This window comes from Pteropus alecto, unplaced genomic scaffold (genome assembly GCF_000325575.1).
Source record: "Pteropus alecto unplaced genomic scaffold, ASM32557v1 scaffold14, whole genome shotgun sequence".
In the NCBI taxonomy this organism is placed as follows: Eukaryota; Metazoa; Chordata; class Mammalia; order Chiroptera; family Pteropodidae; genus Pteropus; species Pteropus alecto.
This window is the reverse complement of record NW_006436810.1, coordinates 10,001,410-10,017,723: the sequence shown is the minus strand read 5'-3', so window position 1 is coordinate 10,017,723 and position 16,314 is coordinate 10,001,410. Positions and strand designations below refer to the sequence as shown.

General features: G+C 38.6%; 1 protein-coding gene across 2 annotated transcripts; it reads right to left on the bottom strand.

The window, feature by feature from the left end:
* Positions 1 to 615: 615 nt before the first annotated feature.
* SERPINB11 (serpin family B member 11) lies at positions 616 to 11,552 on the bottom strand. 2 transcript variants are annotated; one of them, XM_006913724.2, is made up of 7 exons: positions 11,363 to 11,552; positions 10,241 to 10,300; positions 8,967 to 9,095; positions 6,574 to 6,691; positions 2,894 to 3,036; positions 2,080 to 2,235; positions 616 to 1,079 (listed from the first exon to the last, which is right to left on the bottom strand). In XM_006913724.2, the coding sequence occupies exons 1-7, from the start codon at positions 11,528 to 11,530 to the stop codon at positions 675 to 677; spliced, it is 1,179 nt and encodes a 392-aa protein (XP_006913786.1). In that variant the 5' UTR covers positions 11,531 to 11,552; the 3' UTR covers positions 616 to 674. The 2 variants fall into 2 exon arrangements, with proteins under 2 accessions (XP_006913786.1, XP_015446278.1); XM_015590792.1 differs by lacking the exons at positions 2,894 to 3,036; positions 6,574 to 6,691 and having other exon boundaries at positions 675 to 1,079; positions 11,363 to 11,530.
* Positions 11,553 to 16,314: the final 4,762 nt, after the last annotated feature.

Below are 16,314 nucleotides of genomic sequence, written 5' to 3'. Positions count from 1 at the left end.
AAGAAAGAAAGAAAGAAAGAAAGAAAGAAAGAAAGAAAGAAAGAAAGAAAGAAAGAAAGAAAATTTAGGACCTGACAAAAATTTGGCCAACAATTCCACTAAAATGATCACTGAATAAAAGTTCTCCTTATTCAAATCTTCTTTCATAAGTCATTTAATTGCTGTTGAGTATTAAAAGTCTTCAAATAACTTAAGGAATTTCATGTATTTATTATAGTCAATACAGAATTTTCAAATAAAATTTATGATGTCATATTTACACATGCCAGGAGAATTATAATATTTAAAAATCTAAACAAAGTCGAAGCCTTTAACTTGGTTTTCTAAAGGTAGAGCAGTAACGTATTCAAGAGCTCACTTGATACGTACAAGTCAAGAAAATGTAATTCTTTAAAATTTTTCTCAACGACTTGATTACGCCACCCAGACAGCACTCAAAGGAGGCCCCAAAGATAAGACAGCCAGAAAAGCTTTTTTTTTGTAAATACACCTTCTTCCATGTTTACCACAATCTTAGGTTGCACTAACTCTGGGAATAAGTTGGGAGAGATCCTAGACCCATTTTGCAGACAAGCAAACTGAGGCACAGAGGTGTATGAGGTAAGAACTGCTCTTAGTCACGGTTTGTCCCTGCACCTCCTCGGTGACTCTGAGCCTTGCTCAATCCCATTTGCTTAGGGAGAGGCGAGCTTGCCACAGAAGAGAATGGTGTTGGTATCAAGGTGCCTTATGAAGAACAGGAAGGGGCGGTTCGCCATGAACTTGGCTCGAATGGGGAGTCTTTTTAAGACAAGGTTGTCCCCAGTGGCTGCCGCTGCCTCAGTGCCCTCTTCGTTGACATCCACATATGACTTGTGGATGACCTTTGACAAATGCAGGCCCTTGTCTGGTGATATTCCAGAAAGGTCGGCTTTGACCTGGTTGAAGACATCTGTCATCCCGAGGGACTTTAGCAGGGAATTCAGCTCATACTTGATTTCCAGTTTGAATCGGGGCAGGTGAACCTCGACCTCACTCTCCACCATGTTGGAAGAGCTGGTCCACTTATGAAACGTCTTCACACTCAGTTGCTTCTCTACCTAAGATAAGACACAGAACACGGATGGGCCTACGTGAGCCAAACGCTTGACCTCTGCATTAAACGCTGTTTGCTTTATAATTCTCCATGCAAATGATTCAATTTCACAGGTTACTTTTCTTCCTTTAAACTGAACTCAAGTTCTAGCTAAAAAAAAAAAAAAAAACACACATCTTCCCTTTTCTCATGCCTACTTCTCATCAATATTTTCATAATTAAACTTCTCCAACATGTATTCTAGTCTTTTGCCTTAATTCCCTGAGCTTGCGGACTTCACCTAAGTTCCCTCTATTACCTGTGCAAGCTTTGTGCTCCCGTTTCCTGGTCAAACTCAACCATTTTAGCTTGGTCTTCATATCTGAAATGTTTAATCACATTCCCCTTTACGGACTTACTGCCCCTTTGGCTCCTATGGCGCCAAGATGTCCTTGTCCCACTCTTCCATAGTCCCCTCGTGTCCCTACTCCTCAAGCTGAACTCTGGATGCCCTACATTCAACGCCCACATCTGGACTCAGATCTCCCAAAGCAGCCTCTTGACCCCGACTTCTCAACTCTCCACTCAGTTCCAAGAGTTTTGTCAACTCTTCAAACTTCTGTCCTTAGTTATTTGAGACTCTCTACAGCCCTCCCCAACTGACACGTCAAACTCCAGCATCCTTCCGCTACCACACTCGAAAACTTTTTGTCACTTTCTCATCATCCTGACAATATAAAATCAGACATGAAGCAAAGGTGGTATCTCTTCCTAAGTATCTTTTCCTTTTGTCCTTTTTGGCCCTAATCCAAGTTACCAGGACTTTACGACACAAAGCCATCTCATTGCCTCATCCTTCTGGGGCATTTGCACATGCTCCTTGCTCTGGCTAGAAAACCTGTGTGTGTGCATGTGCGTGTGTGTGTGCGTGTGTGTGTGCGTGCGTGTGTGTGTGTGTGTGTGTGCGGTGCTTGTGTGCACATGTATGCATGCTTTCACTGCATATTAGCATCTCGTAACTTTACCTGCTCTAGAGCCGCTGTGCCTGCTGGAAGCAGAATAATCATGCTTAGTTTTTTGTGCACGTAGGGCAGCTCGAGAACTTGCATCTGCGGCTCCTTTATGAAGGCCAGCTTAAATGTTCCGGTTTGATACATCATTTCCACAGTTACGCTTTTACCCTATTTTTTAAAAAAAGACTGTAATTAGATGGTAGTGACATATGTGAGTGCACACATTATGTGGACTGATTTTCTTACCTAACATAAATATCTGCATTATCACTCTAAAGGCATGGGTAAGATATAAACTCCAAAATACACCCTTTATTCCTTTCCTTTGCGAGGGTTATGTCTTTTGTTTTTTGTTTTTTTATTTCAAAAGAAGTCCTTGTTCGAGCCTGAATATTTCAAATGATATATATAGTAATAAAAACAATAATATGCATGTTTCCCAAAAACAAAGCCAGGGATTCCAGGGAAAAGGAGTTATGTGAGAAAATGATATCACAGAATCATTTCCTTTTTAAATTCAATCAGAGATTCTGTGGAAGAAAAATAATAGTTTTGTTGAACCACAGCTTATATGAGAAGAATGCACAGATAGGAAACCAGTAAGGGAAAAAAACAGGCTTTCTTCTCTTCCAGGGCATTCCACTAAGGTGTCCTGTGAAAAAGGTCACTGTCACTTCATAAGGAAAAATAAAAATAAAATTTATAGAAGACACAATTAAAGAAACCTATGGCAATCTAGAACAGTATTTTTACTAAAACTTTCCAAATTGTCCTTAAGTATTGCAGTCTCTAAAACTCATCATCTATCTGAAAATGAAATACATACCTCACTTAGCTGAAAAGGGGTTTTGATTGTCTCTTTTTCTTGAAACTTATTTTGCCATTGTCCTTTGAAGTAAATGGCATTCACCAGGACCATTACACAAGAAGGGTCGATTGTGCCCTTTCCAAAGAGGTCTGTGATCTTTCCTTGTCATAAAAAATAAAAAGCAGGTAATGTATTTGGATTTGAACTTATTGATGATAGACAGTTGAGTAGGTGCAAGAAATTTAGAACTATTCTTTTTTAAGGATAATTATAAATTTGAAATGCCAAAAGAACTGCTTTATCTCTTGGCCATAAAGTCTGTCCCTATCAAATGAAGTTTATTTAGAAAAACATTGAGTGCTTTGTTATTTCTAATCAGAAGATGGCGTGTAGCGAGTACATAGCATATCAGCTATGGATCGATTTGTCTTATATCTAGTTATACTCAATGCTTTCTTATGCATTACTGATTCTCTAGAAAATTCTTTAATACATTCTTATAGTTTACCTTTAATATTTATCAGTATTTATACTTACCAGCACCTCACCACATGCAAATACGTTAAGTATTCAAAAGATTCACTCATTCTTTCAATGTACTAACATTAGTGTATCATAAGCAAATACCAATACTTGAAGTAAATATGTATCTGAAAATCAAAATCTACAAAATATACCAGCAGTTGCTTGCTTTAAAAAATACACTGATCAGAATTGAACAGTAATCCCTCAGTGCATTTTGGTTCACTGCAATTTATAAAACCTTTTTTGGAATATAATTGTCATATAATGCGCAGGATATCTGGAACATCAGACTCTAAACTAGCTGAGAGTTTTAATTGTCACTGAACTTCTGGGTCTAATACAATACCCGGTAAGTGATAGCAGTCACCAACATTAAGTGCTCAGTATGTGTATCTTGAATAAATGGATAAATATATATAAATGAATGATTAAATAAAAGTAATATGCTAAATAAATATACAGCATGTGGATCCCTAATGTACACCCATGGCAGACAACACCAATCAATCTACTCTTTTATGCTAAAAATGTTTTAAGAGACTTCTATATGCCAAGCACTGTTCTAGGCACCACAGCACTAACCTGAGGCTGAAACTCTAAACTAAACAGACAAAAATCCCTACCATCATGGAGTCAGCATCCCAGTGACTCAATTGTGGGCTTTTTCAGGTAATCTTAGTTATAAGCCTCAGACTCTTTCTCAACACCAAGTTCCCAGGTAGCCACTAGCAGTGGATCACAGTTGGCACATGAGATAAAACACATTTCCTCTACTGTTCTAAGTAAATTAACAGATCTGAAAAATATGTAGATCTTTCCATACATTTTGTAACTTAATACAAAGAATCGCATGGGTAGTTATTTTAATCTGGTCACCTATTACTAAACTTGAATAACATCAGTCTGTCAATCAATAAGACACTGTTGAGAGTTCATCGCTGTGAAGTGACATAATAGATACAAATACGTTAGAAAACATGGTCTTTATACTCAGAGAATTACTTATCTTCTATTACTAACTTATATTCTAACGTGCTCTTAATAAATAGAATTAGTTCTAATTTAATGCTTTGTTATTTCATCCTAATTTTAATTTGTTACTTAATAAACTTAATTCTCTTCCATATTGGAGAATTCAATTGTCCACCTTCCAAGATTTCAGAAACCAATGGGACAATGTTGGTGGCATAACCTCACAGGAGGGATGATTTCAACATGGTAATTTGACTACACATGTCTAGTGGGATATGCCCTAAAGACAAAAAGAACTGCAGAAAAAATATCTTAAGCTACTATTATTGATTGTTTTCTTAGTATGGTTATTTTGAAGCCGTGTATTCTTGAATGAGGTCATTGTGCAATAACGTCGGTGACACTGGAAATTGGAAATGTTGACACGAGAGAAAAGAGAAATAGATGTAAAGGGGGCAGGGGACTGTTAAGTAAAATTCTGCGAATCTGAATTTGAATTGGTAATAGTAGTAAGAAATTAAAATGTCTAAATACATTTCATCTAAATATATGTATTTCCTAGTTATGTCCACTGAGAAGGTCTAAGGACAGTGATCAAACCAAGAGCAATTAGGACTCTTATACCCAGATCATGGTCTCGAAACATGACTTCTCATTAAAAGGACCCAGCTGCCTTGGAGCACTGGGTAAGTCTAGGTCAAGGACAGGAAATGATCAGGATGAGCCTGGAATATCTGGTCAAATCAGAAAGCAAGGACCTTATCACATTCTGTAGGGGCGGTGTCAAAAGGACTTAGGAGCCAATATGAAGATGTGTCCCCTGACTAAAGGAGACAATTTGAGCTTTAATAGATTGAAACATCTCGAAGATATTTGAATGTATGGATTCATAATGGTACTTTCAAAATAAAATTTATTTGCTACTTTGGAAAAAGCTATGGACAAAAAAAAAAAACATTATTTTTAAAAATAATATTGAAGAAAAAGAGCTCAGCATCCTTTTTTGTTGTTTTGTTTTTCTCATATGAACTGTACATATGGTAACCAAATATTTTATGAGAAGTTTCTCATACAGAAATATTCCAGCTTATAAATAAAGGAGAAATGCAAGAATTGGAATACTGCAACTTTGGAACCTTTAATGAAATAATGGCCCTAAACAGTAATCATCAATTCCTCTTAGATGAATTTTAAAAATAGGAGAACTAATATATACAATAGAGGTCAGGGGAGTCTTAAGGTCTGAGAACAGGGCGGGTTAGTTTCTAGGAGGAGACGTCAGGGTGGCCCTGGAGCGGCCGTCTCAGTAACTAATGTTTTATTTTCCTGACCTCGGTGATGGTACAAGAGGGTTTTCATCTTTGTGATGATTTCTGCTTTGTGATAATTCACTGAATATACAAACTTCTCTATAAGTATGTATATTTCAATCATAAACGTTTATTTTAAAAATCGAGATTTAAGGAATGTATTCACCAATTGCAGTGTATAAACATTATTTGGGTCCTGATGCAAACAGACAAAAAAAAGACAATTGGGGGAATACAAAAACTTCCTGAATATTTGTTAACGTTAAATGATTATTTTAAATTTTCTAGGTGTAATAATGGTGCGGTGGTCATATTTTTTAAAAGTACATATTTTTGAGAGAAACAAACTAAAATATATACAGAAGAAAAATGATGTGATTAGCTCCAAAACAATCTGAAAGAGGTCATAGGAAGAAAATGTGGGTATAGATAAATAACATTGGCCTTAAGTAATAAATATTGCAGCTGACTGATGGGTAAATAAGGATTCATTATATTTTTATCTTTACTTTTTTCCTTTAGATTTTTCCTTACCTAGATATTTTTTAAAGAAAGAAATGAACACATCTTTGGTATTAATATTTAACATACTATTTTTAAAAAGAAATATTTAACACTACGTAAGATTTATTTTTAAATTGTGAAAGGCAGATTTAAATTTAATTGCAGAATGTATGATAATACCCCTGGCATGTAGAAACAGTGTTCTCATTCTGAGAGTTACTTGGCTAGATCATTTAGGACAAATGATTGTAATGAATATTCCAAAATATTCTCCCATTTCCTCCTTTGTTGACCTGCCTATGTCGACTTCCTCTTTAGCACTGACTCAGGGAGTTGATCGACACAGCACAAATAAAGTTTGGAGACACAGATGTGACTAATCCTTACCATTAGTCTTCCTTTCAACCCAAGCATTAATAGTTTGCCTTGTTTCTTCAGTAGACTGTTCAAAATCAACAGTTTGCAGCCTGGCTTGATAAAATTTCTCAGAACAGCTTAAATATTGCTGTAAAAGAAAGGAAAATTGTACAACAAAAAATAACATAAAGAAAACAAAAACCTACAGTTCGATGTATTCTAAAAATCACAACACTCAATGAAAGCAGCTCATGTGTACACATCTGAAAGGAAGCAGAATCCATATATATTTAATGAAACAAAGACATTTAAGCAGAACAAAGAGCTTTCCAAAAGGAATGTTCAGAACTCTTGGGTTGTTACTTCTGTCATATCGTGGGCGTTCTTAGTTTTAAAAGGTTCAAAAGAAAATGTCGCATTACAGGATACTGCCTACCTTTTCACTCTATCCCTACTCTTTCTTCTTTAAAGCAGACAAATGGGAGTTACCATCCTAACGTTCTAGATAGAAAAACCGAGGACCAGAGTAGGTAAGTGATTTGCTTGTTTGACGTCTAACAGAAGGTTAGGTCTCCCTGTGGTATATTTCAACCTCCTCATAAGTTGCCATCAATAAAATTAATAATAATATTCTCCGAGATGAACAATTGACTTTATGTAAACTGTGAACAAAATATCTTAAGGAATTCACTAGTTTATTCATGCATAACATGTTATCCAAGCAATTTTCAACCAAATCACCACTTCAAATTGGCCCCCATGTAGCATTCTGGAGCCACCACTGATTACTGCCCGCCGCCCTTGATTCTTAGAAATGGGAATGTTCCACTGCCTCACTGCCAAGACAGGAGCCAAATCTACATGGCCCCAAGTAAAGTGTCCCACAATTCCTTTTGTGAGACCTTGGGGACACACACCTTGAGGACCCAGTGCCCGCCATGAACATCTAGGGTAATACGAGACTTAGAAATACAGCAGGCATGAAAGTGGTTGCTTGGGGTTTGGCTTGCTATTTGCCTAACTGGGTTTTCTTATGCCTGAATCCAGGGTAGAACAAAAGGGAACTTAACTAAGAGCAAAATCTGGGCCTCAGCCTAAGTCTTGTCCTGAGCTAGGTCCAGTTGTGGCTGGAACATACTTAAGGGACTGTCCATAACCCATGAGATGAGAGTTTTTCCAGACAGAATCCTGGGATAATAATATCTTATGACACAGATCATGACGGTCTTTACGATACTAATGAAGAGCTTTTCACTCCAGAAAGTGATGCAATCATCATTATCTCAAACAATCATTCAGCTACTATGATGTCCAGCTCACTGTTTTGGAGAGACAACGGGATGAGAGAGAATGTTCCAGCTCCAAGGATCACAATTGGTAATCCCCACATCTTCCAGCTCTCTTCATAAAACATTCCCTATATGCTTCTAGGGCTGTAGAAGGAAATACCTCTGAAATATCTATAGTAGCAGGGTGGGCTACCCCGAGTTGCAAAAATACTGCCAATCGAAAACACGTCGCATGTAAGACACAGCCTGCGTCACCAGACTAAAGAAGAACGTTAGAAATTCAGGACTGCATCCTGCTTCACTCAGCTGGCATTTAAATTACACTGGTCAGGCAAAAGCTAGGTCACTGAAGCTAGCATTTCACCTCAACCACAGCAGGAAGATGTAGCAATGAAAAACAAGAAGGTGGATTTGGAGAACGACCAAATCCAGGTTTTGCCACTTAACTATCTCGGTGACTTTTGTCACTTGAGTTTTCAGAATCTGCTTTACAATTGTAGGATAAATGGTAATTTTGTACCTATATTTTAGGACTATATAAGAACAATATGAAAATGACTACAATGTATTAAGTAGAGTTTTGGCACCTAGTAAACATTCAATAAAACTATATATATTAAAATACCTATGGGAAATGGCATAAATAATGTCAGAGTTTTCTATCTAAAAACACTTAGCCTAATCTCTCATTTTAAACACTGAAGTAACTTGCCCAAAGTCATATATCTAAATGGGAACAGAACTCAGATCTCTTGTCCCCCAGTCCTGCATATTTCCCACTAACTCTTGATGGTCTGCAATTAAGGACCCTTGAAGAAGAAATGAGAAACACATTTCATATTTCTTATGGTCCACAGGGATCATTCTTACCTACTTTGTTTTGTGCTTCATCCCTGACTTTGGTCCTTGGACAACTTTGGTGATTTTTTGGAAGTAAAGTTTTTGTGTTATATTTCACAACTTTGAATGGGAGTTTGGTAAAGACATTTCACCATTTCACTGAAACTCTAACGGGTCAAATTTAATCTCTTAAAAATAAACACGATGTAACTCTTCTCACTCTTCATTCATTTTACGGCGTGAAATTCAGAGGATGCCAAGAAAGCGGTTGACCCCCGTTCCAGATAGACTTACCTGATGGAATGACATCGCCTTTGTCCCGTAGAGTCTATTGGCGATGCTGAGGGTGTAGTTAGAGTCTGGTTGAATGATTTGAGAGAACAGGACTCCAAACTCTGAGTGAATCCTTCCAGCGTGGCTGCACTGAAGCACCAGTAGACAAAGAATGGAGTATTAAATTGCTTGATTTCTTGCCATTGGAGAGTTAGAAATAACGTGAAAACAGTGACTAGAGAGCAAGGTGTTTGCCTCTGAATAAAAGGGCAGGGCATGCAGTACCAGCAAACAAGGAGTTGAAGAGTTCAAAGCATTTTCTTCTCTCATTTCCTGTAGCACAATAATCTCAGCGGTCTGGGACTCTGATTACAGATTGTATGCAGAATGGTAAGCTATTGCAAAACACACATACACCTGTCAGCCTCAGTGGTTTAATTCAAAAGCAGAAGTTTTCATAAATAGATTCTACTCCGGTATTCAGGGCGATAATCCAAGGGTTTTTTTGCTGCCTTGTACCTCTAGAATCTTCTCTATCCCACTCCTTTCAATGTCTCCATTATCTGCCACCATTTAATCGAACACTTCGGCTCATCACTGGTCTGACCTTACATACTCATCTGTCCCTCGGAGGAGCAGTCCGGTTAAGCATGCAGCATTGATGCATCTGAATTCACGAATATTATAGGGGTTATTATGCCTATATTCCCTAAAGCAAAGATTCTCAGAGCGTGGACTTTAATCTCCCAACAATAAGTCAGATTTTGTGAAGCAAGTGTTCTGTAAATCTACATGCATTTATACATTTTCTCAAGAAATAGCAATCGAACACATAACTATTTTAATGTGGGAATTCTGTATAGTTTTCACGTCAAAAGGGTTCCGCCTACTGGAAAGAACCAGGACCGGGTGGTTTGGGCAACCTCAGGCCCTGTTTTCCCAGCGTGTAATTATGTAGCAACGCCTCGGGGTCCTTTCTCAGTCCCCTCACTGGTCTGAAAAATCTAACACTGCACAGATGAGGCTGGCAAGCTCCACATGGTGCACAGTTTATAAAAGAACAAGAAAGTTTGAGTAAGGATGACAAAAGGGCCTACGATAAAATCTGGGGGACTTCATCATTGGTGGTATTATTATTATGTTAAACCGTGTGGTCTGTGGCAGTCATCAAGATGATTGAAGGAGACCTGGGGGGACATTGCCAACCCCCAACGAGAGTCGATGCAATGCAGCTCCTGAATCCTTATTTCTTATGTTTAGGAGCATCTGACAACTCAGCTGTAATGTGATCGTACCTTAGCTGAGCCCTTAAACTCCGGTTTTAATGATTCCGCAATATGATTAAAGTGAAGCACCTAGGAAGAGAGAAGAAGGATCATTTGGCATCAAAAGCAACATACAGGCTCACAGTTACAAACGCCTGTTTTTCCGTTTCAGATCAAGACCAATAGTAATAGCTAACGTTTAATGACGTTATACTCCAAGTCCTGAACTAAGCCTTTACATCTTAACCCTCCCAACAATTTTATGAGTAGATAACTACTATCCCTATTTTTTGTTAGGGAAATCGAGCCCGAGAGAGATCAAGTGACGTGCCCTGGACCATCGTCTGTCAGGATCCAGTCACTGAGGTGTCAGGCACTAGGCTGGTTTGGTGCCTCCTCCATTCTCGGGCCATTCGCCATGATGGAGCCCACCCAGGGCTGTGTAAAACATTATGTGCTTTCCCAGACCAATACCTATTTTAAATACGAGAAAATCATAAACGCGCGTCAAAATTCAGAATAAGAAAGTAGAGAACAAACAATAATGAGATGTGCAAGTATCTGGGAGTTGTTAAGTGACATTCTTCTAGGCCGTCCACGTCAACATAATACATATAAAGGGAAAATTACTGCATATCAACCTACATCTCCTGAAAAGTCATCCTGTCTCTCTTAGCCTCAGTTTCCCCATCTGTAAAATATGGATAACAATAGCTACCGGCCACGCAGGGTTGTTATGAAGTCCAAATGGACTAATGAATGTTTTTAAGAATTTGATAACTTTTAAAGTGTTACTAAGTTTTATTACAAGTTAAACTTCTAGAGGGCAAGAATAGTACCATACATGTGTTCTCCGTCATGTTTAAATGACTGAAAGAGTTAAGCGTAAAAGTAAACTGCAGAAATGTACCTGTGAAACCACTGATAGTAAGGAGGACATGGTGTATTGCATGTATTGTGCTATTTTCATTATGATGGATTGCCTTATTTAAGCCATTATCCATTTTTAAGAAATATGAGTTGCCCAAATGTGTTCTTCTTTCACAAGATGGCAGAGTTTTCTTGGCATAGAGATGTAAGTGATTTGGCTGACCCACAGTGGCCTCATGTAAAACTTCCAGGCTGCAGAGACATCCCTCACATGTTCCATACCTTTTCCACCTGCTGTGCGCTGTTCCCTCTGGCACCGAGAAGGATCATACTTAGAGCGTAAAGCAGACTCAGCGGGGAAAAGAAGATGTTATCTCCTACGTTGTTATTGTTCAGCTCTCTGAACATATCGAGGCAAAATTCAACGTTCGCTGTGCTGAGGGAATCCATTTTATGCTGAGCACTACCTGAGAACAGAAGAGAAATACATCTCAGAACAGCACTTGGAAGTACAGGTAATCTAGGGAGTTATTACACTTCCTGAATTAAAGGCCTGAGCACACTGCTTCGTGAAAACTTACATACTCATCAAAATTTCTGAGAAATTAGTAAATGCTAGATAGGGGGACTCATCGTAGTTTTAGACTCTAATGAATAGAGAAGATTGACTATTCATTTCAACCAATGGTTCAAAGCTGTCATCTGTGTGTGTTTAAAAGTGATCTGTAATTGTCCTGAAGCAAAAAGGCAGAAGTAATTAGACCTTTGTGCTCTGAATTTCCATGTTTTCAGACACTCCTCATCCTGTAATTTATACAGAAAAATTCTTGAGCTAAACAAGCTCAGCCGGATGACATAATTTCCCACTAGGCTGCCCACCTTCACAGCCTTGTAGGAGATGAACACTTCCATCTTACACAAACAAGAAAATAATCGATAAAGCAAACAAGGGTGACCTTCTCTGTTCATTTCCTGTATCCTCCATGAAAGTAAGGGAATCCTAGCAAATAGATCATGCTGTAAGAAGGTGCCCGAAGCCCTCAGCCCTCAGCCCTCGGCCACAGCCTTGACGTCAGTGAAAACAGACAACTGAAAGAAGAAAATCTCAGACAAACAATGATGACACTAGAATATGTGTCATCTATGTGGCTTGTCAGAAAGGAAGAGTTTACTTTATTCTGTCCCACACATATTTATTGAGCACCACTAACTATAGGGAGCTATAGATGCAAAAAATGATTGAGCACAGTTCTTGCCCTCACGGAGGTTCCTTTGCCCAGGAGCTTCCATTGGCATCAAACAGTGCCTTTCCTTAACTTCCAGCTCATCATTCTCCTTTGAGTCATCACCCACCTCACTGGCCACAATCTCTCAGTGTCCGTCACAGGATCTTTCCCACATTCCCAACCTCCATGCACCATGATACATCAGGATGTAAATCTTAGGCCCCTTCTCTATTTACAGGTGATCTCATCCCGCTTCAAGCTTTAAATGTCATTGATATGCTGTTAACTCCCAAATCGATTTTGCCCCTGGTTTCCAGATTCCTGTGTTTAACTGCCTACTCAACAAGTAGAGACTTGAGCATCTAATATGTACCTTGAATTCCTCTATCTTCAGAAATACTCACCATCTGCCCATTTCTCATCCTTTCAAATACCACCCTATTCAAAGCTATCGTCGTCTCTCCTGGATTTTTGAAATAGTCTCCTAAGTCATTTTCCTACTTTCGTCCTTACCCTCCTCTGTTATATTTTCCAGAGAAGATAGATAGTTTTAAAATATCAGTTAGTTCTATACTAACTGCATAAGGACTGCTTATGGCCTCGGCTCTAAAACTCTAGTGGCTTCCCTTTCTCTCAGAGCAGAAGCCAAACTCCTTTCTGTGGCCAAGGGCCTTCATGGTCTGGCCCCTGCAGCCTCTCAGACCCCTCACCTACCAGTCCCCCAAGAGCTCGCTCTGCTTCAGCCATGTCATCATCCTGCATTCCTTCAATATGCCAAGTAGGTTCCACCTCGGGGCCTTTGCACTTTCTTAACCCTCTTCGAGATGCTCTTCCCAAAGACATCCAAATGGCTCGCTCCAGCAGTTCATTCACCTCTTTGCTCAGATAGCGTCTCATCAATAAGGTTTTCAGTGACCACTTCACTTGAAATATCAGCCCATATCCCTCCAGCTTTCCTTCATTCCATTACCATAGTTTATATATTATATATACATATACATGTTTTTATATCAATGTAAATAAATGTATATTTACTTATTTGTCCTATGTATTACATATAAATATTTTACTTATTTGCCTTACATGTTATATATACATGTATTTATATAAATATAAATAAATAATTTTTATGTTTATTATAATGTATGCTATATATTATACATATATTTATTGTCTGATCCCCCTCCTTCTAGAGTACGACCTCCATTAAAGCAAGGACTTTGTTATTTATGCTTTGTTCCAGCATCTAGACCAACCCGGCCACTCACTAAACTTCTGTGGAAGGAAGAAATAAAGGACGAAATGTCATTCGAATCAGCACTATGATACACAGGTGTGCTCAGAATGCTGCGGAAGCACAGAAGGGAGGCCCGGAGCCAACCTGAGAGTTACAGAAAGACTTCCTGGAGGAGGTGATGCTCCTGCTGCTCCTTGAAGAATGAAATGAGTCATCCAGGGATGTGCATGTAGAAAGATCATTACTGAGAGAAGGAATAGCATAAGCAGAGACTCAGAAACCTGAAAGAGAAATGTTATATTACAAGAGCGTGAAATAGGGGGCTAAAAGTGGTGGGCGGGGTGGGGGGGTTGCTGCAGTGAGGCAGAATTATGTCCTTGGAAGCTCTTTGCCTGCCCTGTTGAGGAGAAATCAGAGACAACTGTAGATAGCTCATGACGAAGTTGGGTCTCCGTGCCATCTACATTTTTAAGATTCATCCATGTGACTCTGGGAACATAATCTGTTATTTCTAAGTAACATGCTTTTGTGCTTCCATCCCATTTTCCCTATCCACTCCTCAGGGACAGACTCTCAACTGTCCTCCTAACTCTACACCATCACAAACAGTGCTGTAGTGAATAGCCTCATATGCGCCCCCTTAAATACCTATGTAAGAATTTCTTTGTAAAGGAAATGGCTGAATCATGTATGTGGCAAACACTGCATATACATTACTCAGAATGCAAGTCTTGCCAGATGGATAATGCTCCCCCAGGTTTGCAAATGAGGCAGCGCGAGTTTGGGAATGAGGAGGAGCCATGATGTGAACACAGGTCCATCTCTTCCAAAGCCTACGCCTTTTTCACTGGCCACCACACACGATTTAGATAAGGCTTTATATGAGATAAAATGATTTTATTTTTGTTGTGCTATGTTTATTATCTCTATGTTATAACAATAACATCTTATCAGAAAAGTTAAAAAGTTTATCCAAGATGTAAAACATTAAGAGGCTTGGTTCCCTCAAAACTTATGATCTAGCAATTCCATTTCTGGGTATTTATTCGAAGAAATCCGAAACAATGATTCAAAAAGATGTATTCATCCCTATGTTCATTGCAGGGTTATTTACATTAGCTAAGATATGGAATCAGCTTAAGTGCCCATCAGTAGATGATTGGATAAAGCAGATGTGGTACATGTATACAATGGAATATTACTCAGCCATAAAAAAGAGTGAAATGATACCATTTGTGGCAACATCGATGGACCTAGAGGATATTATGCTAAGTGAAATAAGACAGAGAAAGACAAATACCGTGTGATTTCTATTATACATGGAATCTAAAGAACAAAATAAATGAACAAACGAAAAAAGAAACAGACTCATAGATACAGGGAACAAACTGGTAGCTGCAAGATGAGCGGGAGGCTGAGGGGCTTGGTGAAAAGGAGTACAAATTGGTAGTTACAAAATAGTCACGGGATGTAAAGTACGGCATAAGGAATATAGTCAATAATATTGTAATAACTATGTATAGTGCCAGGTGGGTACTAGACTTACTGAGGGCATCACTTTATAAATTATATAAATGTCTAACCACTGTGCTCTACACCTAAAACTAATGTAAAATAATATTTAATGTCAACTAAAATTTTTAAAAATTTTTAAGTTCAAAAGTTTTAAAAATAAAAATTAAACAACGACGGAGGGAAAAATTATTAACAAGCTTAATATGACAGTTAATGGTTAACAAATATGGTATTATTTGCCTCACTTTACAGTAAGATCTCATAGTTCTTTGAGTATTTATTTCACAGTACCAAGAAAGAAAACTTTAAGTTCAGGGTTTTCTTAAAAATTTTGCAGAATATATAATTAGAATTAATTTATGTACTTTGGTATTTGTCATGTTCATTTGCAAGACAGAGTTTTAACCATCATTTCCCTAACACTTAAGATTTCTACTTTCTCCATTTGTTTTCCAAAATTCTACCTTTCTTACTGTTAGCAAAGTTCCTTCACAATGGTGTCTGCATTAATCTTATATTCAACTGACCTTAATGGACAGTTTCCACTCTGTCCGAGTCATCGCCTTTGTGTACACGCAAGTACATGCGGATGAATTTACAGATTCTTGTTTATGAAATTGCAGATGAGGCAGTGACAGCTTGGGAATGAGCAGGGACACACTTAACAGTCCTCGAGAAGAGGGAAAATTTACACTGTGAAATTATTAATGTCTTAAATAACCACCTAGCAATCGATACGTGTTAAAGAAATTGACAATTTCTGGTCGAATTGATGTCACCCAGTCAGTTTTAAGGAAAAAGAACCCATAGAAGACAGACGTCCCGAGGCACATAAACCGCCACCAAAGACACATGGACCCCAGAGAAGGCTCCACCCAGGCGGTGAGGAAGTGGCCCTAGAAGTAGAAGAACTTCAAAGCGAGCCCCAGTGAAGGAAAGAATTGCAGAAATTCCTTTAGTGGACCTTCTTGTCTGCTTTCAGCGTGAGAAAAATCCCTCTGAAGCAGAAGGGATTTGTCATTTGGGAGCCGTCATGGGAGAAAAAGAAATAGAAGGGTGCCCAAGGCTATAGCCTTTCTAGACTGGGAAAGGGGGTTACTATTCAGGAAATGTGAGGAGAGAAACTGTCCTGGGAGGGAATATTGACACTGAAGGATGACGAGAGGACAGAGGGTCTGGTCTGTCCTTTGTGGGGAAATAATCCCTAAGGGCGGGTAAGACACCAAGTTCTTACTCATTTCACGAGACCCTTTTCT